Source organism: Bombus flavifrons, chromosome 2, assembly GCF_040668555.2.
Source record: "Bombus flavifrons isolate JBK064 chromosome 2, iyBomFlav1_principal, whole genome shotgun sequence".
NCBI lineage: Eukaryota > Metazoa > Arthropoda > Insecta > Hymenoptera > Apidae > Bombus > Bombus flavifrons.
Window position 1 is genome coordinate 19,491,480 of NC_138443.1, and position 26,759 is coordinate 19,518,238.

The following is a 26,759-nucleotide window of genomic DNA, read 5'->3' on the forward strand; positions in this document are numbered from 1 at the left end:
CGCTGGATTCTCGTCCCCATGTTTTTGCTAAATAATTTGCTACGTTATTTAAGGCCGCTCGTTCGCGAAGGAAAATAAAAAGACACGTAGGTTCTCGAGATGGAAAGAAGAAATATACGAGTACATCGCGTAATAATATTAGATCGGGTCCCGATCGTAAGCGTAGAGTCGTTTCGAGCGGACCGTGAAAAAACGCTATAGCGTGAATCTTTTTCCATCGAATCTACCGTATTTCAAGCAGATTTCGCTGAATGTAAAATGGATGTGTAAGTGAAAGTATCAACGATAGAGCGAACGGCGTAGAATTATCGATTTTGCGTATTTAAGGTAATACGGTTATGATTGCGATGCAACGAAACGAATAGGTAGTGCAAGTCTAGTTATACCAATTCGGCTCTACCTATTATGATTTAGGAGAAATTAATGCGACTGTTGCACCCCGTGTATTCTACACTTAATATTCGTGTTAGCTTATCTTCACGCGGCGAATGTAATTATCAGTATGAGTTATACGTCGGCCGTTAGACGAATTATTTCGTACACACGTGGTGCAGTTTCTGGCTCTGATATTTGTTATGCTTTTCATATTTACGAAATAAGTCAAATTCGATGTAGCGGATAAAATCGATGTAGAACGTTACACGTAAATTGCATTTTGAAACGGCTGCCGTGTATGACATTTGAGCCGAGTCGATTTCAGGAATTACGTTCTCGTTTGGTAAAATCTCGTTTGTCATTTCGCCGGAAATATTTCACTAACGGGAGAGCTGTTTTTTCCGGCGTTGGTGCGGCGAAACAGCAATATCGCATCAAAGTGTGGCTATTTATAGGACGCTTTATAGGACGCGTTCCACGGCCGCTAATGGCGATTAACTTTTGAAATTGCAAAAGTTATTCTTAAAAACAAAGTTTAGTTTAACAGAGAACCGATGGACGAACAGCTTTCTTCTTTTATACATCGCTGTTTTCTAGTAATCGGTCAAACTCAAACAACGCCAATGATAACGAGCGAAAAATTTTAATTTCTAGCGAGTAGCGGGTCGCAAACTTTTCATTAAAATCTTAAGGCCTCGCTTAATGAAGTTTCTTCGCGAAATGACGACGGTACGCGCATTATTCAAAAGGGGATCTTAGATCCACTGCGCAAACTTGCGTCGTAGAACCGGTTAGATTTAAGGAGGGTTAACTAAGTGGTTATTTACGGCAAATCCGTGAAATTCCTCTTCGCATGCAGAGGGTTCGGGTTTTAGGAAACTCCGTTCGGCAGCTGAGAAGACGGTTAAGAAACGTTTGACTGCCGTCATAACTCGCACCAATTCTCCGGATAACGTAGTCCCTTGGCGGCTGATGGGCCAGCGCCAATTTCGTATTAACCCCTCTGTCTTTTAGCTTTTCTGATATATTCGATGTCGGTCCTGTCGCTTTTATCCAATTGGATCAGCTCTGCCTCCCTAGATCGTGCATCCATGCTTCGGATCGCGTCGCATCGCGTCCTAAGAAAAGACGCATTTCCGCAGCTGTAAACGCGGCCATGCGAAACAATCGCAGAGCGAAATGCTCTTCGACAAAAAAAATCACGATTTCTCGAATCGATCTTAATGTAATCGCTCGGTAATTGTCTCGGCATATCGCGCTTAACAACGGATCTTCGTTCAAACGCCTTGACTTTGATTTCTGATAAATTCATTGATTTACGCTGGCGTATTTCCGGAAAGTTAAGGGGAAGATTCAACGAGATAGGAGTAGGGGCGATCTTATAAATTCACCGAATAACCGATATCCGGTTGACCGGATCGTTTTTTACCATCCGTATGTTAAATCGGATATCGGTCTAATATCCCACGGAATGACGGACCGATAATTTAATCTCCGTTTTTAGGTGAGTTTCGATTTGCGCGCGAAATTATCGAATTTGCCTTGTACGGAATAAACGTTGAAACAATCTCTCGATGAAAGTTTCGTATCGCACGATTCAAAGCGACTGACCGTCTTTAAGAAGTGTCTGTTGCGAAGAAAACACAGCGAAAACCGATCGAACGAAATTTCGTTCCTCTAACGTATTCCCACTGACGCAAGTGCCTTATCTATTGCCATCTGCTTTTAACAAGCGCGATATAACTCCATAGTGAGTTTATACGAGAAAACATAACGAGTCTTTATAAGCGTCTATCCGTGCAAATATTCGATACATTCTACTGAAACTGAATAATCGTATTGCGTTCAAAGTTTGATTATTGGAGTGTCGCTTTTCGTGGTGGGTCGTGGTGACCGCGATTGAGGCATTAGCGGGTGACGAGAGCACGAATGGGGACGCGTACGTGTGCAAGTACGAGCTGGCACGAAGAAACCAACAAAATAATTCATCCGGTATTCTCCGGTTCGCGAAGAGTAATGTGGAATAATGTTTTACACCGTGGCGGTCCTTGGCGGGAACGAGCCAGGCCGCGATGTTGCCTGTAGCCGCAACGATGAAATGAATTTTCCAGTATTAAGGAGAGCGTGCACTTCATCTGTCATAGAGTTTTTGCCGCGCGCGCTATATGGCAAAGCGCCAATAAACCGACTTTCGCCGTTATTACCAGCCAAAAAGATAGAACCACAAACGAGTTACAGGGTAGATCTGTAACACGCGTTATACGTATTTTTATGTCACGCGTTTCGACAGCTCTAAAGCGCCCTTACCGTGTTCCCATCATTCCCAAAGTTATCGATTTAGCGTAGAGCAAAATTACGACGTTCGTAGTAGTTAGAATCCAGATTTAAGCAATTTTATTTACGTTTCTTACGTATGAAAATGTTGGTTTATGTAAAATTAGCGTTGTAGTGGCGGCAATAGGGTTTCCAACATAGGATAATAATTAAAGCGAAGAATTCGATGGAAGCGTAAAGTTGTTAATATTCCTTTGGAACTTTCAAACAGACCGCGGATCAAAGTTTTACGCTTCTCGGCAAACACGACGATAACAATTTCTAGACGAGGTAAAAATATCACATCGGACAGAGAGAATAAAATTATTTCGTCGACGCAGTTTTGTCGACGGATTTTAAAAGGAAAGAAGTTCCTTCCTATGTAAGCGCGATCTTGTGATCTCGGTATAGAGTCTCGGCGAAGCTGTGTGTTTTTCCGCGTGTTTCCATAAAGCGAGAAAGACAGTCGGGAAGAAAGTCGTTAAGTGGATCGCACAGTTTTGATCCTTTCGCATTAAAATTATTTATCTGAGAGCTGTTCTTTTTGCGCAACTGTTGTAGCAAAGGCGCCAAGGCAAAAAGCAATGGTCCAATCGGCGTCACGATTCACGAGGAACATAAGCATCGAAATAGCGACGCGTTTAATTAATGCTTTTAGAGTAACGTTGTTACTTTATTTCTATACCTAAAGTTTATTATGCATGGTATAATTTATAAGTTACGAACGATGTGAAAATGCGACACAAGCCAGCAGAGTTAGCTTGAAATATAGTTAAAATATTACAATTTTATTCAACGTCATTGCGTTAAGAGGTGAGTAGTAGACGTGCGATCGTAGTTGTCCTTTTCGTGATGTTATTGCAATGTCCTACGGAGCTGCGGCAGTTGCAACTTCGCCAGGACACCAATGTATGCGAGTTACTTCCATTGTTTCCATTTAATAAAATGGAAATAGATGTAAAGAACAGAGATGGCTGGCTTTACCTATGAAGCGAGTATTTACAAGTTTTTAGGAACCTGCGGTATTACTCTGCCCCTCTTCTTATACATAAATCATTGTCTTGCTTTGGAAATATAAACTTTTGTTTCTAAAATAAGATACGCCGAACGAACCCGACTGATTGACTTGACCCAAATTTTACATTTATATATACGCTTAATGGAAAAAGCGATAAAAATAGGGGGGGGGGAATAATGGAAGAATTCAGTTAAATTATTTCTCGAACAGAAATATATTCGCTACTTTTTATGCCGACTACGGAAAATAAGAAAGGTATCTACGTTCGACACGCGTATCTTTTTCTTTTTGTACGTTTTTAGCTAGTCGATTAAAATTCTAATCGTTCACCTGTCTCTCAATTTCAACGTTAGAATTGGAAATGTGAGCGTGTACGAATGCTTTTTAACCGAGCATTGATTCTGCACTGTCTCCGTGAAACAATTTTCATCGGTAAGAGAAGCTCCTGTTTCGGAGAGAGTGGCGTAACGAATCGGTGGTAGCGCAAGAATAATATTCATTTCCCGATACAAACATTAAGAACGATGTTGCGAAAGGCAGATAAAAAAAGAAAATCGTGGCTTTAAAAATTTTGCTAAGGAAACCGTGACTAAAATTCAGCGTTAATTTTGAAGAATTACGCTTCAAGTATCGCGCGATAAATCGCTTAATCTGCCTTTACGAAACGCAGTCCCATCAACTTTTTTCTGTCAACATCGCGAAAGAAAACATGTCGACTAGTTCTTGGAGATACGTTAAAAAATTGCGCGACCATGGACAAATTGGCTTGTCAAATTTCGAGCGGCGAAAGAAAAAAAGAAACAGGAAAATCGAACGACATTTGACGGAAATGCGATTCGGAATACGAAAGTTCGGATGAACGCAATCGACGATGTACGTCGAAAATCCTAGAAGCGACTGAAATCCCGCGGAAATAGACGCCTACGTGGCGAACCGCGGCGCGGTGTGACACTGACGATCGACGTGTGCAACGCGTTCGTATCTTCGAGTCTTTTTGCCACCCGGCAATTCAACCGCAAAAAATGCATCGCAAGGGAAATGCCACTTACGACTTTTGCGACTGCCAATGACATTTTTCTTTTTGGAGACCAGGCTTTCTCTCACCAAGCCAAAGATCTTTATGGAAATTAACGATACTTCCAGTAAGCTGTCGCTAATTGAAGCTTAAGCCGTATTAATAGAATAGCTATATTTTATTTGAAAGAAAGTTATTTAATAACTTTATTTGTTCTTTTATATTCGCGAATAAAGAAACTATCGCGTCTCTTTTATGAGATCCAGCCACATTTATAGTATACCAGAGCTTCGATTAGTACGAGTATTTTCATATAGCAACTAACGTGGATGGTCCTTTTTAGCTTTCGCCTTTGATCGAATTTCCATCAGTTTGTACAAGAAGAAAAGGGAAAGTATTCTCGTAACGATACCTATTGATCGGGAATTTTCTTGTCGAAAGTTTCGTTCGTAAGCGGTTCTGTGACGGATTTAAGAAATATGAATCTGAAAGATACCGTAGTCTGTATGTCATGGTGTATGCAACGATAGAATTTCCACGATCTCGTCCGTGGTTTCGAAAACGTTTTTAGTATTTTACGTTTCGAACTCACATTTTTGTGGTTCGATTTTACCCTATAGACTATAACGGTCGCTACTCCATTGAAATTCCTCGAAACTTTGAAATTCAATATGGAAACCACGAATACCGTTATTTTTTAATCTTCCTTTTTCTCTAAACATTATTCTCGCAAGAAAGAGCGAATGCTTTAACAGCTCGATATACATATATGTGATCTTTTTTATTTATACATATATATATATAATAATATCATTTTTGCAAGAGAAAAAACTGATAGAAAATATTTAAATTCTCGGATTTGGTAGATTTATTTTAAGACTGTTTTATCGTCGAACAGCTTTTGCTACTACATTTGAAATGTTATAACGTACTTATGTGTGAGTTGAAAGAAAATGTCAAGCAAATAGCACGAAAAAAGTTCAAGGAACTCGAGTTGTAGAGCGTATCTTTTGTGGGACGTCTTTGAGTAATTGATGAACTACCTAAGTGGTCCTGTAAAAAGCCTGTCGCAAAGCAAAATGGCTACAACACGGCAGGATGGTAGCCCTCGGAATTATTATCCGATCTAGTTTCTACTTTCTTATTTTATGATACTGGAAAAAATATATTTTAATGTTTATTTATGTATAAACTACTTAAAAAATAAATAAGATTATCGAGCAATGAAACAATTTAGGGTGAGATTGTTCAATATCGCTTTAACGCGAATGAAATTTTGATAAAGTTTGACGATCCGTCACGTCATGAATATATAACGCGACACATTGCCGATCGACGTAATTTAAAATCTATTTTCGAAAGGAGAAATTAGCGGTAGCTCGATACGGTAAACACCAAGGTTTAATAGGACCAAGTATCTATCGGATTTCTAGAAACGACGGTAAATCAAAATTCTTTCCTGTAGTTTTCGTTTGGTCCGGATTCTTTGAATACTCGATGCTGTTCGACCGCTTTGGAGACTCATGGAAATAGACTACATAACGCCAAACGATCGATAGATAATCTACAAATATACGTTCTGCATCTCCATTCGGTTACCAAATTTATTATCAGCCACTATCCTTTTTCCTCTTTTATTTGATTTTAATTGATCATCTACTTCGTTCAAATGTTGGTTTTATCATCGTCCGAAACGGTTGCGTTTCCGATTTTTTTTTTTAGTAAAAACCAAAGATTAAATATGGAAGATAGCCCGCATCGTTCTATTCGACTATCGTTGACCTATAAACATTTATGAGAACTATGCGAAATTTTGAAGAAGTCACTTTGCTAGAAATATTATTTAATCAATACGTCAGACGAGATATATTAAAGTTTTATAACGGTGCAATAAGTCGCGCCGACGGCTTATACAAGGTATCAAGTATCTCGTCGCGATGTTAATAAACGAAGGGGAACAGGCTCGCGACACTCGGTAGAACAAGCTAGCGTTCAAAAGTTTTACGAAATAAGGAAAAATGATAAAACTTTTGAACGCAGCCGACAGTTCCCGGTTTCACCGGCACGCCATATTGTTCACACGCTAAAAGCCGAGACATTTTCCTAGCTTGTATTTTCCCATATTTCCTGGTTACAACGGCGATATACGTCGCAGCTTTACGACGGAAAAGTCGCGATGCCCGGCGCTTCTTTCGCTAAACGAAGACATCCCGATCCAATTTCGTCGACCGGTTACGCGACCCTCTTCGAACTCGAATACCGTCAATTTTCTGCTAATATTCGCTCCTCGGTCTGTTGATTTGTTTTATCGAAACGTCTGGTTTCTTGCGTTCTATGTATTCGCGAAAATTGCCATTCGCCAAATGTTCCTGGAGATTGCCTGTGTTGCCAAAACACTGTAATCCAATGAAAACGTTTAGCGGAATGTCGTCGTTACTTGCTCTCTGCGTAAGGTAAAAATAGCGTGGCGTTGACTCTAAGACGCGTTATATTCACCAATAGCTCGATGATACCACGCGAAAAGAAGCGAACGCCGAGTATCGAGAAAATTTATCGAATCTACTAATCGATTAAAGCATCAGGTTCAGAGTCTTATGCGTTTTAACCGCGTCATTGGTGGTCTTCTTGCTTCAGATGCCGGAGTTGTTGCACGTAAAAAGTCGCATCAGTCAGGTTATTTTTGCGCCAAGTTTCGTCGTTCGACGAGGCTTCTTATACGATCGTACATTGTGGGTCGTACCAGTCGTGGGTATACGATAAGAAGGCGGGATCATTCGCTTCTAGGTCAGTCGTTTCGAAAGGGTCAGTCGTCGTAAAATATAACCGGAGTACCGAGATTTCAGGACTCCGTGGTTGATGACCCTACTACGAAATCCGAATATGTAATACCTTGCTTTTGACATGTTCCTGACGTATAAGAAACGTGGCACGTCAAAGAAATTATCAATCCGTACTGCCGTAGAAGCTAGGTTATCGAACGACTCTCGTCTCGAACAAATCGGTTTCCGAACATGTTTCTTGGAAAAAAAGACGCATCGGTTTCCAAACAGAATTTCGATTTCCGAACAGGCAATCACGTACCTCGCGTGCCGTCGTTGGAGAGTATCGACGTACTCTTAATCGCGTTGTATACGACGTTTAAACGATCTCTATCTTGTAAAGTATAAACATTAGCCAGCTAAACGTTACGCTTTGTACTCGCTTCTTTTACCTCTCTGTTGTTCTTTACGGAATTGACTGGCACGGAAGTGAGTTCTTCCCCTTCGTGGACTATATCTCTTTTATTGCGACGAGAGATTTTCGCACCGCCATCCTCCTAATAATTCATCACGCTCCCCTTGTTTCCTGCTCCCCTGGAGGTCATCGATACGCTAGATTGTTACGTAACACAGATTTCTCCTGGCGAAATTTGCCACGTAACTTGCGAAGATTGAAATCGTTCTTCGATCAAATTATAACGTCCACGTGATCAACGCGCCGCGTTTTTGGTCTTCCTTCCGTTCGTTGGAACGCGCTTATTTTGTACCGTGTCGGAGGAAATTGCGACAAGGTAAAACGCCGTTTTAAACAATTCGAACGAAACGTTTTTACCGATGCAACGATAACGATCGAAATTATCAGCCGCTGCTTCCCCTCTGATAACAGCGAATTTACATTTTAAAGTATCATCGCGGTAAACTATTACGCAAAAAGGTCGTGACGCAAAAAGTTTTCGATATTGCTCGTAAATAAATTTTGTAATTTAAAATATGTAGGGCAACAGTGTAGTAGCTTATAAATTTTACGGGTTATACAAGGAAACCTTGCGAGTCTGGAAGATCAGCTTCTGCGGCTCTCGCAACCTCTACGCGGATACTATCACTCTAGTAACAATCTAGGTACTGTGCTCGAACACACTGCCCCATCTTAACAAATCTCCAAACTTCTACCAGCCATCTCATTTTCGCGGAATTACTTGCGATCAAAACTGTTAAACGAGATATGCCACTAATAACAACGTTCTCGGATTCTTCTTTAAAATTTAGGAGATCTTGAAAATTTCCTTCTTCTACTTGAATACCGTAATTGCGAGGGAAATATTTTTCTCGAAATTATTTACGTCCAGCTTTTACGACTAGCAAACACAAGTGATATAGATTAAATCGATCGTGTTTGTGTCTCAAGGAATTATATGGCATTATATGGCAATTGATACTGTTGCCCACGATATTCTGATATCGAAACTATCGTCGATGGGTATTTGCGTCCGATTGCTTGTCTTGGCTCTCGAGCTACCTATTTGACCAGTTTGACCTGTTAGACAGATTGTGCGCGTTGTTGGCTCGTACTTGGCCCCAATTGACGTAACTCCTCATGTTCCTTAAGCATCGTATCTGGATTCGTTTCTCTTTATCCTATTTATCGACCTATTTCTACCGTTTGTCGGTGACCTAAAGATTTTCAAACAGATACTGTGCCTTCGTAATTGTATTTTGTTGCAACGTGATCTTTGTAACTCGAAGCGTTGGTGCGACATAAATGGTTTGACACCTATAGAAAGAGCTATTGTATACGTTCTTCGGGGAATACACGTTGAATACTGCACCCTAGTTAAGCTCGTAAAAACCATGTCCCTGCTAAATCTGCTGGATCGTTCGAGTCAACGAGGATTCTGGCGGATTTATTATTCCTTTTTGAAGATTACTAGTAGCGTTACTCGTTGCCTGCAACTGTTTTAGTCGTTACATCTCCATGATCCACCGGATCTTTTAGGTTCGCACTTTTCTCGCCATTTTTCTCCCATCACGCTACTCGTACTCATTGGTTAATTCGCAGCCTGTGTTTAAATTATCTTGGTACTAGGATCTGTAGCTTCGGAAATTCCGATCGAGAAATCTTGCAAAGTATGCGACTCGTTCGTCGTATACGTGCTTGCGTTCGATGTAAACGTTCTGCGTTTAAACTTGCACCAATAGGGACTTACCCCCATTTATCATCATCGCCTGTAGTAATAAAGACGATATATACAGTATACGTGTATATTTTCCATGCGATCACCAAGTATGAAACGGGCCGTCCAATCGAGAAACTCATTGGAAAAAATAAAGGAAGAACGTGATGATCGATTGGTTGGAAGCGATAGGTAGCGATAGTCGGTAGTTGATCATTCAGCCTATTGACGGACGATTCGAATAATCGAGAGTTTGGTTAATAGATATTCCGATAATTGACATTCCATGGATATTGTGCGGAAATTTCTGCGGTGTACAGACGAAATGATTAAACGCAGAAGTTCGTCAAGGCGAACGGTTCGATCGCATGAACGAACTAACGACGCGTTTGTCGTGCCTATTGTCGTTACAAAAGAAAAAAAGAAAAAAACGACGATTATTTTCCAAACGAATTATCTTCGATGCTTATTTCCGGAGAAGTTCTTCGGTCGTATTCTATTCCGTTCGAAGGAATCATCGAGAAGCAAGAAATCCCTCGGTTCTCCTAGAGGGTAGTTTCTTCTGGAACGAAAGAACGCGGCCGAGATGGCTTTTCCGGTGACTCGTACGAGCTGGGAATGGCGCAAATAATTTACCAAGTAATCGTAAAAGCGTGGATCTGGCCGACAAATAAATAGAAGGGGTTAATTTTCGAGTGTTTGTTCGATCTAGGTGGAGGCCTAGGCGAGTTTATTACGGTAAATATCTTTAAGGGATCGTATATTATATCTGTCACGACGCCCTTTCCCTTTTTCCCGCGTCCCCTAACCCTTTTAACCTGATAAATGTATTTCGTGAGGTTCTACGAGGGTGCCGACATCTCGATGCAATTTCCAAGATAAATATTCCCATCCTAAATGCTGTGGCCTGGTAATTTACTTTTTCGCTTGATTTCGTATTAAAGGCGAATAGTTGACAAAACAAATGTGCCTACTGTAATATCTTCTCGCTGTCAATTAAATCTACCAAAGCGTCCTATCTATCATCCCTTTCTTTGAGAATTATTCGCGTACTTTAATACCCGCATCACGCGTATTTCAAATATCTTCAACAAACTATTTATCCGAATATATCGGAGCCTCGCTGTCGCGTAAATTAATACAAATAGTTGAAAATCTTTCCAGATATCGCACGTTTTTACATTTTTCTCGTTTGCGGACATTATACAAATAAAGAATAAAAAGAGAAAACTTTTGCTAGTAGCTAGGAGATTCTTCCTCGTGCAAGTTCAAATACTAAAGTTCTTATTCAAAGTTGTCGATTAATTACCGAAGGAAAAACAACGCGATTGAAACGAATATAGGAATCGTTTCTATGACCGTATCGCTATAATCGTATAAATGTAAATGGGATTGAAATGGAAAATAAATAAATGTAAATATAAGCCAAAGCTCGATATCTGGTTTTGAAGCGCGCGGATTATACGAGATTAATACCACGAAAAGAAATAGAAGGGTTGATATCCCCTTCATGGAGACAATCGAGTTAATTAACACTTTAATGGCGACACGACGCGCATACTATATTAAACAAGCCGCGTGTCCTTGCGGCGATTAAAGTATTACCGTTAACACTTTCAACTTTTGCTATCTTTATGAAATAAGGAGCTGCCTGTGGCGAAACTGAGGCGTATTTGCAAAACTACCATAGTCTCGGTGAAACGTGCCACGGTAAATTGATGCGTTAATCGATAAGACCTTCGGCGTCCTGTTTTGATCGAATAAACGTAATCGTTCGAATAATTAAAACACGGAAATCGTTACTTTCTGCAAGAGTTAACGCAATGGGATAACGTAAATATTATTATAGCGTGAGTTAGCGAGGATCGAACGGAGAAATATTCGGATTAAAGGGGTGGCGCATGCGAACATTCTGCGACACTTTCCTACGGTCGGTCGCAATTTTTGTCGTTTGGTGATTGATTAATTCGTCTGGCCGAGCAGTATTTTCCCTCTTAAATCTGACCGTACGCCGTGACACGGCGATCGGGAACGAGAGGGATACTTTGTAGGCATTTCAAAACGGTTAATCAACGTAGCTGTCGCGAGTACGAAGCGAGGAAATGTTTCGCGCGAATTCCGGCTGATCGATCTCGTACGAAAACCGAACAAATAGAAAAATATCGAAACATCGAAACTGCGATGTAGGAAGATAAGGTGCTCTAATAAGATTTTCCTCGTCATTTTTTGTACCAAGAAACGAAATTGCTCGTGAAAAGTCGCTTGATGGTTTTCTCGAAGGGTCGGTTTCGTTAACGACTGAATTGCGTTCGATATGTGACTTTAAAAAAGGAACTTACTTACATCGTTACGTGCAACGATCTTCTCTGTGCGTACGATTTTCATGGAAACAACGTTGTTATACAAACGTTATTATATAAATTATCGTTAACGACGAATTGAAATTTTAATTACAAGCGTTTCGATTCGGCAAGAGAGACGATATGTAATTAAAACGCTGATCGATATTTTCAATTGTATTAAGCCGATTTCAGTTCGATGCAAGATAAAATTCTACGTACGTACGTATTTCGTGTTTCCGTAGGACCAAAATATTTAAGACGTAGGTAGATATAAAATGCCAAGTAACGACTTATTTTCAAAGGAACTGCTGCGCCAGTTGCACATATACGTGCGTATGTTACGCATATGTACGCATATATATTATCGTACATGTATAGGGGGATATAACATGCACGAAGGTCCAACGAATCTTTCGAGACGACCATTTCCGGTAAAATGCGTTCATCCGATTTTATGGCAGATGTACGCGTCCGTACACGCAGTTACCTGCACTCGTGCGAACGGGATCGTATTTGCCGCAGTGCAGGAACACCAGGAACAGGATAGTTATGCGCCAGCCGTCCCACGGTGTACTTTCGAGCCACTCGGCTCCGCGAGGACCATTCGGTTATTCATGCGTTCCGGAGCGATTGGTAGGGCTCGTTGCTTCGTCCGAATTACGCGTATAAATTGCGCAGTTTCCCAATCCTGCAAACGAATACGCCGTTACACTTGCAATAAACTTTTTCCCGTTCCACGACTTTATCCGTTGTTCTTGCGACGATCGAAGCGCTTCGCTCGACGTAAGGATGTTAATCATAAAGGACGGAGAATACGTTCGGCCTTCGACGTTCTTGACAAAACGTTCTCATACAACGATATCAGGATGCTTGGCGTTTCGACTCGTCGACAAAGTTGCCACTATTATTCAAAGATTTTTCGAAGATTAGGTCAGTAGAAAGTCGATAGATTCGGCGTGCGTGTCCCCGTTTCCAATTTTTCACCATTGCTTAGAGTTTTCCCAAAAATTTGTTGCCATTTGACTGATACGTATTTTGCTTACTGGTAAAAGTTGCCTAAAAAACACCGACATGTACCACACTGCGTTCTCAAATTTTCCACGCAACGCTGAAAGGCTTTGCCTTTGTGGTACTCGGATATTTTTGACTTTAAAACTCGGTGATAACGCCACGGAATCTGGGCTTCAATTTTTTAGAGCGACTTTATCGATTCCATGCCTGCGAATATTTTTCACCGCCGTAGAATTGCTGACAATGTTATTAAAGTATAGTTACTGGTGCATGTACACATGGTTGCAAGTATATTATCGCTCGCTACTTCCCTTTGACGCGATCTAATTTTAATAAATGCGACTAGCGGCCGAGCGAGAAAATTATTTTTCACGAGTCCGAAGGGTTGCGCGCCGCCGGTTACCTTGCGTAATTACAGGGCACAACAAAGTAAAACGGTCAAAAAGAAAAGAACAAAAAAGGGGATTAAAAAGAAAATCCATGCACGCGATAAAAGTAGAAACGCTATACCTGACGTAAAATACGTAGATGGGAGGAAACGCGAAAAAGGACGAAGCATCGACGAGAGTTATTCGCAAGATCTGTTTCGTGATACGGTCGATCCTTCTATAACACGGCTAATTCGTTCGCCGTTGTATCGAAACCTTGTTAAGCGAAATCAAAACCGTGCGGTGGAAACGTTCGTGCTATACGAGGATGGTCCAAATTTATTAAGTCGTACACTATATGGTATCGCGTCGTAATTTTTGCACCGTGTTATATCGAAACCGTGTTTTCAGAGTACCGTGGTATAAGAGAGTCGAGCGTATTTGATACGCGTTCTCGAATCGATACTTGCGAAAAATCTGGCTACGAGGCGACATATCGAAACCTTCGATCGTGTCGTTAGCTCGCTATCGTCTATAAAATACAGTTTCAAGGATTCGCTTCTGAAAATCGCAATCTTTTTTACAATTCTTTTTACGTTTTTGGTTTCAGAAGAAGCTGTGCACAGTACTCGCTTAATCGAAACCGATACTTTTCAAGAATGGCTGACGCAACAAGATTCGAATCCTTACTTTGATACGTCGGTTCCGTCGAACATGACGGGCCTGGTTGGGAAAACCATCCAGCTCGTTTGTAGAGTGAAAAACCTCGGAAACAGAACCGTAAGTACTTTGGTTATTGACTCGATAACTTGGAATTATTAGATTTAACGTTGCGTTTGCTCGGTAACGGAATAGGTAAATAAAAAATGATCGTGACAATAGTTACGAGCACGTAGTTGATGGTTAAAGACAATCTCGTCCAGATCGATTTCCCAGGGAATGCACGCTTTTCTTATCGTATTTCGAGAGCTTATAAATCTTCCGTCTTTGCTCTACTTTTACCTTTCAGAAATAAACCTGACGCTCGTTTTCCATCTTTGTACTTGTACGATCGATGTACCGACGTATAAATGTCTCGAGTTGTTGAAGCAACGTCGTAGATATCGTGATTATCGAAAAGTCAGAATTAGCGTCAAAGGCGCACACGCGTATGATTCTGACAGCGGGGGTAACGCAACGTTTCAAACGCAAGGGCCGGTTCACGAAATCGGCATGTATAACCAGCCAGTCGATAAACGAGACGTCAAACATCACGCGTGCTGGGTCAACCGATTTGTTTGCGTGGCACGCGTACGGTCCCAAGAGTGGCATGAAATCGGCTAAAACGTCAACATTTCGTTGATAGCGATCGAATGGAACGCTTCGTAGCGTCGAATTAATCCGCGAATTACGGTGTCGCGAAGGGATCGTGAAACGTTTCTAAACGATTGTTTGCGCAATTCCGTTTGTCGTCAGAGATCGACAGAGATGAATTTACCACATCGAAAGGCGACTCGTTATTCCAGTTACGTTTCATCGGACCGAATTTCAATTTGCGCTATTACGACCTGAATTAGACGGATAATCTTAGAAAATTCTTCGCTGTCGATTACTTGCGAATTGCGGTGAAATAATCGATCGATGTTTAATGCGCGTACGATGCGTCTTACGCATTTATCGATCGATCAAGTTTATTAACCGGAAAAAGAGGAAACGCGTTTGTAGACCGTTACAAATCGGACGAATACAGCGTGTTACGTTTTTCGTCTGTAAGACTACGTACGTGCGTATTGACTAGTACGTTTCGACGATATCGTACAGTTACGTCCACGCGTGCGATGTAACGACGACACGAGTAAAGTCGAGATTTTTCAACCCGGCAAAGTTACACGTAGAAACTGATTGATTAAAAGACGATATTCCGAGGAGAAAAGTTTACTTGGCACCGCCTCGCTTTCCGTCGTGCTTCAAAAACTGTATTTACCTTAAAAATTGGTCTCTTTTGCTGAATACACGAAGGTTCGCACATGCGACGTTTCCAAAGCAGGTGCAAACACTTCTGTTGAAAACTCCGGAGTTAATCCGAAGCGAAGAACGTCGTACGTTCGACTCGCGATATTTGTTTGAGAGCAAACACACGTCGATGTGTACGACGTATACGTTAGAAAGAGCGAATACGTAGTTGATTTTATTCACATCGTAAGTGCCGCGTCTAAAGTCTAAAGTGGACGAAGCAGTTTGTATCTATTTATTTCCATATCGTTTGGGTACCGATATAAATTATGTATTACACGTGTACATAGTTACTTTTTTATTTAATCGCATAACACGTATTAATTTATAAATGGGTCTGGATAAACGAATTTTCGAGCTGCGCACACTATATTACCGTACCGCATAGCGTATCTCTCAATTCCGCTAATGCACGTTAATTACTAATTACACGTATGTTGAATATAATATTTCAAAATTAAAATTAAACAGCAGGAAGTTTGAGAAACACGGAGAAATATTTCTTGTAATATTGTACGGAATAAAGATACTTATCTTTTTATCGATATGGGCGTAACAGATTTAGAAATATTACATGAAATCTAAACGTAATTTCAGTTTCATAAAGTCGGTTTCAGACGGTTACTAGGAAATTCGTGTATTTACGTAATGATAACCTCAAGCTGTATAACAGTATTCGTAGTAAATGATGAAATATGTACGAGCTTGGCGTGTCTCTTGCGCTGCTACACTTACGTTGGCAGCCAGATGATTTCCTATTCCAAAACCTATGCGAATTCTATCTCTTTCGTCGAACGTTATAACGTTTAATAACTCGAATATATTTTTGCTCCTAATTTCGTAATTTTATATATTTTCATAAAGTCTCTAGTGTCCTGCTTGAGTTCGTAATCGAGATTTCGTAATCGCCGTAAAATAAAAGAATCAACTGGAATGGAAATAGCGTTGGTAGGAAGGAAGAACGAAATACGTACATCGTCAGCTTCCATTCGTAAATCATAAAGCGTTAAACGAGAGCGCTATCGGTAATCGTTTGTACGTCGGTTATTACAGAGAGATAGGAAATAGGGTCGAATGCAAAATCGCGTGCGGATCGCGTACAGAGATTTGTGACGATTGCTCGGCCGCAGATCAAATGACCAAGCGTAATCTATTAAATTAATTTTTATAATTTAACAAAGCAGTCGCAAAGGTCGATTCATCCTTCGAAAGGGAAATAACTCGAGTACTAACGTTATCGACCAGATTTCGTTCCGATCAACGGTACGGAGAAGCTCGCGGCATCAACCGAACTTGCCTTACGTCACCTTGCACACTCCTCGTTGAAACTTTATCGATTTGCTTATCCCATATCCGAATAAGAATCATCTTGGAATATTTTTACAATTTTCCGTATACCTGTTATCGTAGCTAATTGCGAATATTGCCATGACAAATTTTGCGCAGTAACAAGCTTTTATACCACTGCCTACTACTTTGTATTCGACGATTCAAATGGGAAGTAAAGTATTCCACGACGTATTTAAAAAATCATCTTGCTTCTCCGCTCCTTACTCTCGATAATATACAGTTGCGTAAAAAATAGAATAATGGTTATGACGGAATGTTTCTAGCAAGCAAAATATCGGCACAACTATACGGTATGCCGTTAAATTTTCATTAGGAAAGACAACATTTACGACGTAACTTTCGAGGTAATGCAAATACAGTAGCTCTCCTTTATTCCGTTGTAATAAACCGGCGAAAGTATATAAGCCTGTAACGAATTCCGGAAGGATAGAGGTAATTGTAAAAACTTTAAAGCTAAAAATATATCCTACGAGTTCGAGACTCGGCTGTGACACGGTGATTCTGGCAATCAGGTTTATACAGCCGAAAGCATCGTGTCCCTGTTACGCGAAAACGTTGTGAAAATTGAACGTAGCCGCGCGATACGTTAGTTGCGAGCGAAGAATGAACGATTAACGAGGAGCGTGGGCAACGACGTTGTGCGATTTGGGCGGAGATGTTAATTCGGAAACGTGGCAAAAATGACGAAAGTTACTTTAACTCGTGCGCGAGGTAACCTATTTGAAGTAAACGTACTTTGCTCGTGAATTAAACAAACACAGAGAGAACAGTTTTACTCGTACGGTAGTCGTAAAAGAATTGATTCGTAAGCGACGCGAACCAACGAATCGCGCGAGATTAACGACGTAGCCTGCCGCTGATAGAAAATAGAACGATTCCGTAAAGTAAACGATGGATTGTATCTATAAAGAAGGAACGACGTGTAAGCTTAACGGCTTTGGGCTGAAAAGTAATGGTGTAACAGCGCGAGCAGGTGCTAGAGGGAGGAAAAGGGGAGAAGCAGAAGTGGTACGATCCAATGTTATAAAAAAGGGTGCGCAACCGGTAATAAGCCGATGTCGAAAGATGTCAAGCGAAATATAATGCAACGTGCTTCGCATCCCGCATTATCTTTGGATACGACTTTTTAACGCTGGCACTGTCTCGCTCGTAAAGCCTTGAAAAACGACTTGTTCCAAAGAAATTCGAGCAAGGTGCGCGTCGCAGAAAACTTTCTTACGCGATATCGAGTTAATTTTCTTCTTCGAACCGTCGAATCGTAAAAATCCAAGGAATCGCTGCCTTTACAACTTTCTCTTTCAATTTTTACGAAATTGTTACCGAATCTTTAACGTATCATCGGAGAGTGTTAAACGGCAAGTAAAGCGAAGGAAAAATGCAAAGGAAATTAACTGGCGCGATGTAGCGAAGCATGTCTGGGAAAAACGAATATACGTAGAATATATCTTTTGTTAGGAAAAATGGTGAATATACACGTACGTAAGTACGTTTCACCGTATGGTTTTGTCGATACTCGTGTGGCAATGTTTACGATGTCGCGGCCTGGAAAAAGCACGTAAGCGGATCGTTTCGCGTGTAATCATTTTTGAATTTTAGGAGCCCCATTAATCTCCGGAACGTGGTTCGTTCGACTTTTGTCGCGTGCACAGTTTGGCGCGGGTTAGATTAGCTTGGCCAACCGTTCCAAATGAAAACACAGTGGCTAAGAGCGCACCTGTTTTTTCCCTTTTTCCTACGTTTATACTCGGTCCCGTAACCTACCTGTCCCAAAAATGAACAGACTAACATCACGATAATATAATCGAGGTTAGCGATGAAATAGCGGTATGCTTTTAGTCGTGCATACAATGAAGTTTACGTTTATTCACTGGCGATGTAACTTTGCTAAGAACAATCGCGCTAATTAGATTTGTTTCCTATGGTCAATGTGGATACTGTGATAAAAGGAATATGTACGCATTATTTGTCGGGCGTATTTCCTTCCTCGCGAAGGACGAAGAGAACGAGAAACCTCGTAGCGTAATCGCCGCTTGTTTTAAGCGTCGAGGAAAACATTTAAGAAATATTCGTTTCGTCGATTTTAGGTTTCGTGGGTAAGGCATCGAGATATTCACCTGCTGACGATCGGTCGGTACACTTACACGAGCGATCAACGTTTCGAGGCGATGCATACGCCGCACACGGAAGAATGGACATTAAGGATACGATATCCTCAGAAGAAGGATTCTGGTATTTACGAGTGCCAAATATCCACAACTCCTCCCATCGGATACTCTGTTCATCTCAACGTGGTCGGTAAGATATCCTTTAACCCGGATAGAACTCTGTTACTCTAATTAAATTACCATCGCGAATTACTCGAACCAACTTCTTCCATGCTGGTCCGCTTAAATCGAATAACTTTTCTCGCAAACGTTTTCTACGTGACACTAATGCATAGAATTGCTTACCCAGCGCACAGGCGCGCGGCTACGTACAAAAGTTTGACTCGCATCACGTCGTAAGCAAACCTCGAGGACGAAAACTCGGATAGAGGTGACCTCGGTTTTCTCGTTTTAACGGACGACGCGAGGTGTTGCGGGCGAAATTACCGCGCGAATATCGTAACTTAAGGGCAGACTTATCGTCCCAGACTTTGCAACCAAACAGATATCGCGGCAATCACGTACGTATCGGCGGCTTAATCGTACACGCGACGACGGTTACATGAAAGGAAACGCGTTATTATTCTAGCAACGTAATTATACGAGCCAGTAAGAGCGTGTATCGAGCGACGTTCAAGCAACGCGACGAGAAGGGAGAGATACAGGATATGGAATCTTCCGCAGGTATAAACACCGTAATGACAATGCGGAAACACCGTCCAACCTACACTCTGATGCTGTCTGACGAAACCATCTATTAATTTGGAGGAAATGTTCCCTGGTGGATCGTGACATAATTGTAATTATTTGCTCGCAATCATTGTCGTCGAACCGAAGAATTTCACGGCAAGACGTTTCTTTCTTACAAGCTAGATTAATCTTTCTAGCAGATATCGTGTTTGATGGAACGAAAGATCACCCCGATATTCTTATAGTCACTCGAACGCGTGAAATATGTAAAGCTTCTGGACAAAGTGTATGTTCGGGCTGCAAAATTTGTTATCCGAATGCGTCTTTTCAAGGGTGTTTTGGGTCGCTGAAGCCGGAAACGAGGGTCGTTTTTCACAGAAACGAACGGTTTTGAAAATTCCGCCGTACGAATATTTGGCCGGAGAAAATCTTAATTGTAGAAATCCGCGTAAGACTACGATCATACAGATCGCGATAAGCGGTAAAGAAAGCAATGTTCCGTCACTTGGATCACGATCTAATCGGCACGATCGAACCTGATCCATTACTCGCGATTCACATGCGTCAAATGTATACGGAACAAAGCATACACGGTAGGTTAAGAGTATCAAATTGTAAAAAGCGACCCTGATTTTCGGCTTCAGCGACCTCAAAAACCCCTAACAAATGTCGTTCTGGTAAAATATTTTGCAGTCTGGATGCATTTATTTACGTTTGTTACGATTACAAGCGCAATGTACTTTCACAATTGATCCTAAACGTCTCCCGTTCTGAGAGATCGTGGAATCGATTATCGCTTAAAATTACTCCAAACGATAATTTATTTCTAGCTATAAATCGGAAATCTCATCTTGATTACTTTCTATACAATCCAAGTGACTACCGAATGATAGTTTTTGCAAGAAATGTATGTACCACTAGAGACGAAAGTTTTGCGAAGGAATGCAAGTTCTGTGAGGGCATTTGGGAATTGTAAATTAGCACGCTAACGTTCGTTACATGTTCTGTGTTTTCGTCTTTAAGAAGAACTACCTGAACGTAGCTAATTCGAACGACATCCGAAAATATCGTAGGTTCTTCGGCTTCTTCGTGATAAACGAAAGGCACAAGAGTCAAAGGTCGGAAGGAAAGTAGCGAAAACTAAAAGAAGAAGAAGCGGAGGTAATGGTTGATCCGATAGAATGGATAGAGTGGATAGATAGGAAGGAAAGAATATCAAGAGAGGATTCTGGCGATTTTTCCTCTTTCCTTTCTTTTCACGAGCAATAGGTTCATTAGCCTCGACGATAATTGTCCCGCTGCGTGACTCGCCTTTGCAAAACATCGTTCGATACTCGACGTCCGAAAGAGTCTTCCTGCTATTCTCTTGTCCTCGTCGGGTGGAAGTCGTGGAACTCGTAAGAGCGGTAAGTCCTAAGATATACGGATCCGTGTAACGCTAGAAACAATCGCTTGATTTCTTTTTTCTTTTGTTCGGTCTGCGGGATTTTAGCGGTAGCAACCGGTCGAGGTCCGATAATAGCCGGTGACGTTGATCGATCGCCAACCCTGGAGATCGAACCGGATATACCGATGATCCGGGAACAAAACGTAGCCTAGTAGAAACGAAAAGAATCGCGTACATATACGTATACGTATGTAGATCGTTATCGATCCGACTGGATACGATGGAATTTAAGTGTTTGGCGATCTGTCGCGGTTATAGCGTTACAGTTCCGATTCTTCCAACTTATAGGAAATCCTACGAAATCGAATCGCGAAAATAAGGTCGATAGAAATTGTAAACTTTCCTCGTTTCCTTATAACGTTTAAGAAAAGCTCTCTTCCACTCGCGAATTTTTAGTCGTAGAAGATACATACTCCGCGAATGGAATCGTAAAGTACAGAAACAAAGTCGAACGAAAAAATTGCTATAATCAGTCGCGAAATGGAAACCGTGGATACGAGTTGGATCGAGATAGTCTGCGTAGTTTTAAGAATATTCGTTGCTTCGTGCTTGCTGGTAGAAAGAAATAGCTGTATATCGAGGTGGAAGCAGACAACGCCGCTAAGAAGCAAGGAGCGAACGTTGATTTGGAATAACGGGCAGAAACGATGCACGTGGCTCGGTGTATCGTGCAAACTCCGCGTATTTACACGAGGTTCGAAGGTAGAAGCAGAGAGGCGAAGAAAGAAACGGTGGTGAGTCGGATACGTCTTTAGGAAAAGCTCAAAAGGTGTTGGACAAATTGTTCATTCGTGGCAAATCGACGCCAGTTCCCGGTTTCTTTCGCGACGTCTAATAAAGGAACTAGACTAGAACGAATCGAAAAACAATTGCCGAGCTTTCAGCGGCATTCTTGGCACCCGATACCCGTGAAATTGCTGCGACAAATTGAGTCTTTCTGACGACAACAACAACGGCAACATCGACCTTTTCCTCTTGGTACCTGCTCCTTCTAATACTCGTCTCGTCTTTTTCATTCTCTTTTTCTCTTGCTCGTGCTCGAACCTGGAATGCAAGCCAGTTGCATGGAGAAGAAACGACCCCGTCGCTCGTTTCGTTGTCTCCTTTAAAGCTTCCCTTCTTGACGAAATCGTTTGTTTCGCCGCCGCTTCTCCTCCACTCTACTCTTGCTCGCTCGAAAACCGCGCAATTTATTTATAATTCTTCGAAAAAATTCTCGTCGACTCAAGCAGCAAATCAAAAGTATATTTTGCACCGGGAAGTTTCGCGGCCGTTCCATCTCTCTGCAAATCGAATTTGCGGAATCGAGTCAAGACATCATTTGCCACGACTTTCTCCTCCGTTTCACCGTCGGCTTTTAATTCCGTGAAACGAACTTCGTTTCTGCTAACACCAACAAAAAAGGAAAGGTATTTAAACATTTTTACCTCGGAGCTCCATTACAGAAATAAAGTTAATTCCTTGAATGTTAACTTAAAACACGTCCGTTGTCATACTTCTTGCTATTCGAAAGTAACAGCTTTACGGGCTTTTACCAACGTATTTCCCCGCTGAAATTTTCTTTTAATTATTCGGTTTACCTTGCGCAGGAATCGTTCTTTAATTCTCCGTGAAAAACATTCGACAAGCACTCCCGGAAAATGTACCGCCCTCTATTCAATACGTTCCCTTTTATTAGCCACCCTCTTTTCCCTTTTTACGAATTCACCGCAAGAAAAGGATCCGTGATCTGTCGAAACGATCACCGTTTACATTTATAGCCTCTTTACGATCGTCCCTTGTGTTACTTTTATCGCACTCATCGCAATTGCCGCGTCTAAACTACACGGACTTTGCGACAACCGCAGAAAATTATCTGCTGTAAACGCCGCAGGCATTACCGATCTTCGCTGTAACGCTGTTTGCGTACATTAATTATCAGCGTTTTATCAGAGATTTCGTTTCTCGCCGTTTCCGAAATCTCGTTGCATCTTCGCGTTTCGTTAATTTCCTCCTATTTCGTTTTTACAATCGTTCGATGATATTAATAAATCGTGACGATTTATACAGAAAATAGACAAGGAAACCGAAGGTATCGGAGATAAATTTTGTTTAGGAACGTTGTCTGTTTTTGTTCGACCGAAACAGGTCATTTCTCGTGTTTGAAACGTTCCTATAATACGTATTTTATTCATCGTTCCAATTTACCTTGGTTCGCTATAAAAATTCCAACGTTCGCTGAGAGAAGAAACAATTTGCACGAATTTGTTCCTCTTTTGATTGCCTATTTCTGTCGTTTAATTAATTAAAGCACAACGCCGAGAAACTTCGGTTGACGTCAAGCTCGACGAAAGAGGAAGCGAGAGAAACAGAGTCCAGTGCTTTTGATCGTTTTTAATTTAATGAAATATCATTCCATGTTGGGAAGTTGAGAAAGCAACGAAGGATCTTGGCATTTTCGATGCATACCGGGATCGAACGAGAAATCGCGTTCCGATCGTTCGAGTTATAGAATATCGATGACGTCGACTACGGCCAATTCGATCGATCGGCAATTGCGAAGTTTTACGTCATTGCGGAGGCCTTTACCTTTCGATCTTCTCAACGCAACGCAAACCAATATCTGCTTTTCGTCGTACATCAATTTCCCTACCGTCGGCTGTTCGGCCAAGTCGTCCTTCGTTCGTGAAACGAGAAGAAAGAGTCGTGGAAAGGGCTACTGCTCGACGATTACGACTCGTTACCATAGAAATTTGGCAATGGCAGAAACGTAACGATATACTGCTATGTATGTTAAACTTATATTTAATACACTTTTCGGGGAAGAGGAGAAGAAAATAAACGGAGTTCTTCCATCGAAGACGAGAAATCTATAAATTTCATTACGTAGTCGTTTAGTTAACTCGTTTGCGTCTAATATTTTCTGTAAAATGTAAGCTACGATGCTGCAATTGTTTAACAAATGTACCGAAAGTTTAGCCCGTTTGTATTTTCACGGCAGTTGCATCGAATATGTAAATGGATCGGATGGATAATTAACAAACGATTACCTCGTCCTCCGTTACGATTTAATCACGATATTCACACCTGGAATATCGCGGTTGAACCACAATAGATAATCATCGAAATGCCGAGCGTAGAGACGAGTCTGCGTTTTCCCGTGAATACACCGAAATCTCCGTCTCCTTTCGCATAAATTAATATCAACGCCTGAAACCGAATAAGACAAACGGGCCAACTGTTTGAAATAACCTGACGTGTGTTCGAGTTGTTAATGTTTTGGAGCGCTCGGTTTGTACTGTGGCAGCCAGCTGTTCGAGTACTCGACTCCATACGCTGAAGATTCTTCGCAAATACAGGTTGAAGAGTCTTGTGCAAATCGGCCGACAGGATTATGAATTGAAATACGCGGGCCACTGGTCTCCGATAAAACTAGATCACGATATTCTCCAGAGGCATGGAGAAATTGCACGTTATACGGCGAATGCGAAAACCTTGTACGATTGATCGATCTGCACGGTAAATGAATGGAAGACGGCAAGATTTAAGTGAATTAGGGTTGGTTCTCGTGACCTCGACAGAATTAGAAACAATTGCCGATTCTTGGCATCAATCTTATCAACCAATTCATAAAGACGAAGAAGTGGATAAAAATATTCCTAAGCATATATGTATGTGTGTGTTTTTCTACCATCTTTAACGAGATGTTGCGAATAAATTGGAATCGAGACGAATCGAAATTTGTGTACGTGTCTTTCGTATCTTTCAGGCGTGTACAGCGTTTTCTAAGGAAAAAGGCGTTACAAGATTCGAAAACTGCAATAAATTACGCATCTTCGAACAGAGCGTAAAACCTTTTTTACTTCCAGAAGTAGAAACTTCCGAAACTCTCGTATGCGAATAAATGAAGTTAAACGAATGTACCTCTTTTATCATTTTGACGTATCTATATTTTCCGATAGAAAAAAACTTAACGCGGAATAAATATAAGGAAGGGAATGAAACTAATTGGCTCGAATCCTTAAATTTGCAAGTCGAGTTGTTTATATATTCCATTGTGAAAAACATCGAATGAATAATTAATAACGCGATTTCGCTGATTATAAAAATTCATTTAAATGTATATTTAATATTTGTAGAACATTTTAATTAAGATATATCATACTAACGTCTCGTTAGTATAATTATTCCCGCATCATTGCGAAGTTTTTGCTTCGTGCGTGTTGACGTTACGATAAAAACTGGCCTGTAAAAACGCACTTTCCATTCATGGGTACATTTTCAGTTTTTCGCTTGTACGTTCTTTGTAGCGCAATTTCGCTAATTTGGAACAAAAGGTGAAAGACACACGCTATTTTCAAAGAACATTTCGCGCCTACTGCAACGCAGTGCAACGAGCTATCGGTCGCGAGCTAATCGAAGTCGACGGTCAGTGCTTCGTGCCGGTTTCAGTTTGGCGTCACAGTTAAATTCCGGACACTGTATACAACGTGCCTGTGATTTGTTACCTTCCTTGTTCGCGACATCGTTCGTTGGAAGAGAGAAAAATACGGCGTTCGTGTCCGATCGATTCGGACTCGTTCGTCGAACACTTGCATTTTGGTATCGCGTTACGCCTGCAGATGAACGAAATTCTGGTTTATCGAAACAGGAAGACGCGAAGTTTTCAAGAGCTTTTACAGCGACCGTAGCGAGACCTTCTTCGCTTACGAGGGAACCGACTCTCTGATCGAAGGGGCGGCTTTTAAACGCGAAAACCGATTACATAACCCACGGCGCGTATGATTGCGCGCAACAATGCAGGAAAGGGATGGCTCGCATTAGGAATCTGGGGCTTTGATAAAACAGAAGCAAATCGCGACGGATCTCGTGCGCAATTTATTGCTAATACGCGCCACCAAGTGCCGTCATCGTGACGGATTAACGAGGCGCCGCGCCGTTGAAAATGCAAAAAGCTTTAATTTCAATGACTATAGGGTTGGTGTGGCGTACGAGCTGAATAATTACATGGTAGGAAGGGGAGGTCGGATCATCGTGATAACAATACTCGAACCTCGGCGTTACAGCGTGCTATTGTAATTACCTCTCGTGCCTCAAGTGCAACGTGCTATTTTCGTGAAAATACCGGGGCCCTGGCACGCTCTATGCACGATACACCGATATATTCCTCCGGCAACGCCCTATCCTCTTTTTTTTACCGACCACGCTAACTACGGCCTGCCGAGCATCTTCCATTAGTTGAATAATTGCCCGGGCAAAAGTGCTACGATGTGCGAACCTCTGTACTTTTCGATCGTTACCAAGGACGCGAGTATACATTTTGCGTTGATAACGCGCCACTCCGCAACCTGCGTCCAACTTTTTCCTTGGCTCGCGTATCCACGCACGAAGTACGCTTACGCTTACGTCGTATTTACGTCGTAAGAGGGACATTTGGCCGATTGTTTGGTCGAACGAGAGTCCAAGTCGCACGGACCTTTTATATACGATCGTGCCATATTCGAGCAACGAAATCGGGCAAGCTTCTACAAAACTTTAAAAACTGCACTGCGGTAAAATTTTACGAGCTGACGTATCGTTCGAACGAAAAGAGTTTATCAACAACCGCATGAGCGAGTATTTTCTGTGTATGGATTAAACGCATCGGTAAGACGGAACAGTTGGAAGATTTTCGACTTTGTGGATTAAAGTAATTCTTGACGGCCTATAAATTTCGATGGTGTTCGTTTACGAGCTTCGAAAAGGGTCAGTTGGCGTGGCTAAGAGGAACGGCAACGGGAAAAGC

The 26,759-nt window shown here is 41.5% G+C and overlaps 1 protein-coding gene across 2 annotated transcripts in view; it reads left to right on the forward strand.

Moving 5' to 3' along the window:
- Positions 1 to 26,759, forward strand: part of LOC138188430 (zwei Ig domain protein zig-8) — a 59,768-nt gene that overhangs the window by 19,505 nt on the left and 13,504 nt on the right. The window contains exons 3-4 of one of the 2 annotated variants that reach the window (XM_069130198.1): positions 13,986 to 14,152; positions 18,799 to 19,009. In XM_069130198.1, the coding sequence (XP_068986299.1) occupies positions 13,986 to 14,152; positions 18,799 to 19,009 (378 nt within the window). Of the gene's footprint in view, positions 1 to 13,982; positions 14,153 to 18,798; positions 19,010 to 26,759 lie in introns of both variants that reach the window. The other variant, XM_069130188.1, reaches the window with a different exon arrangement.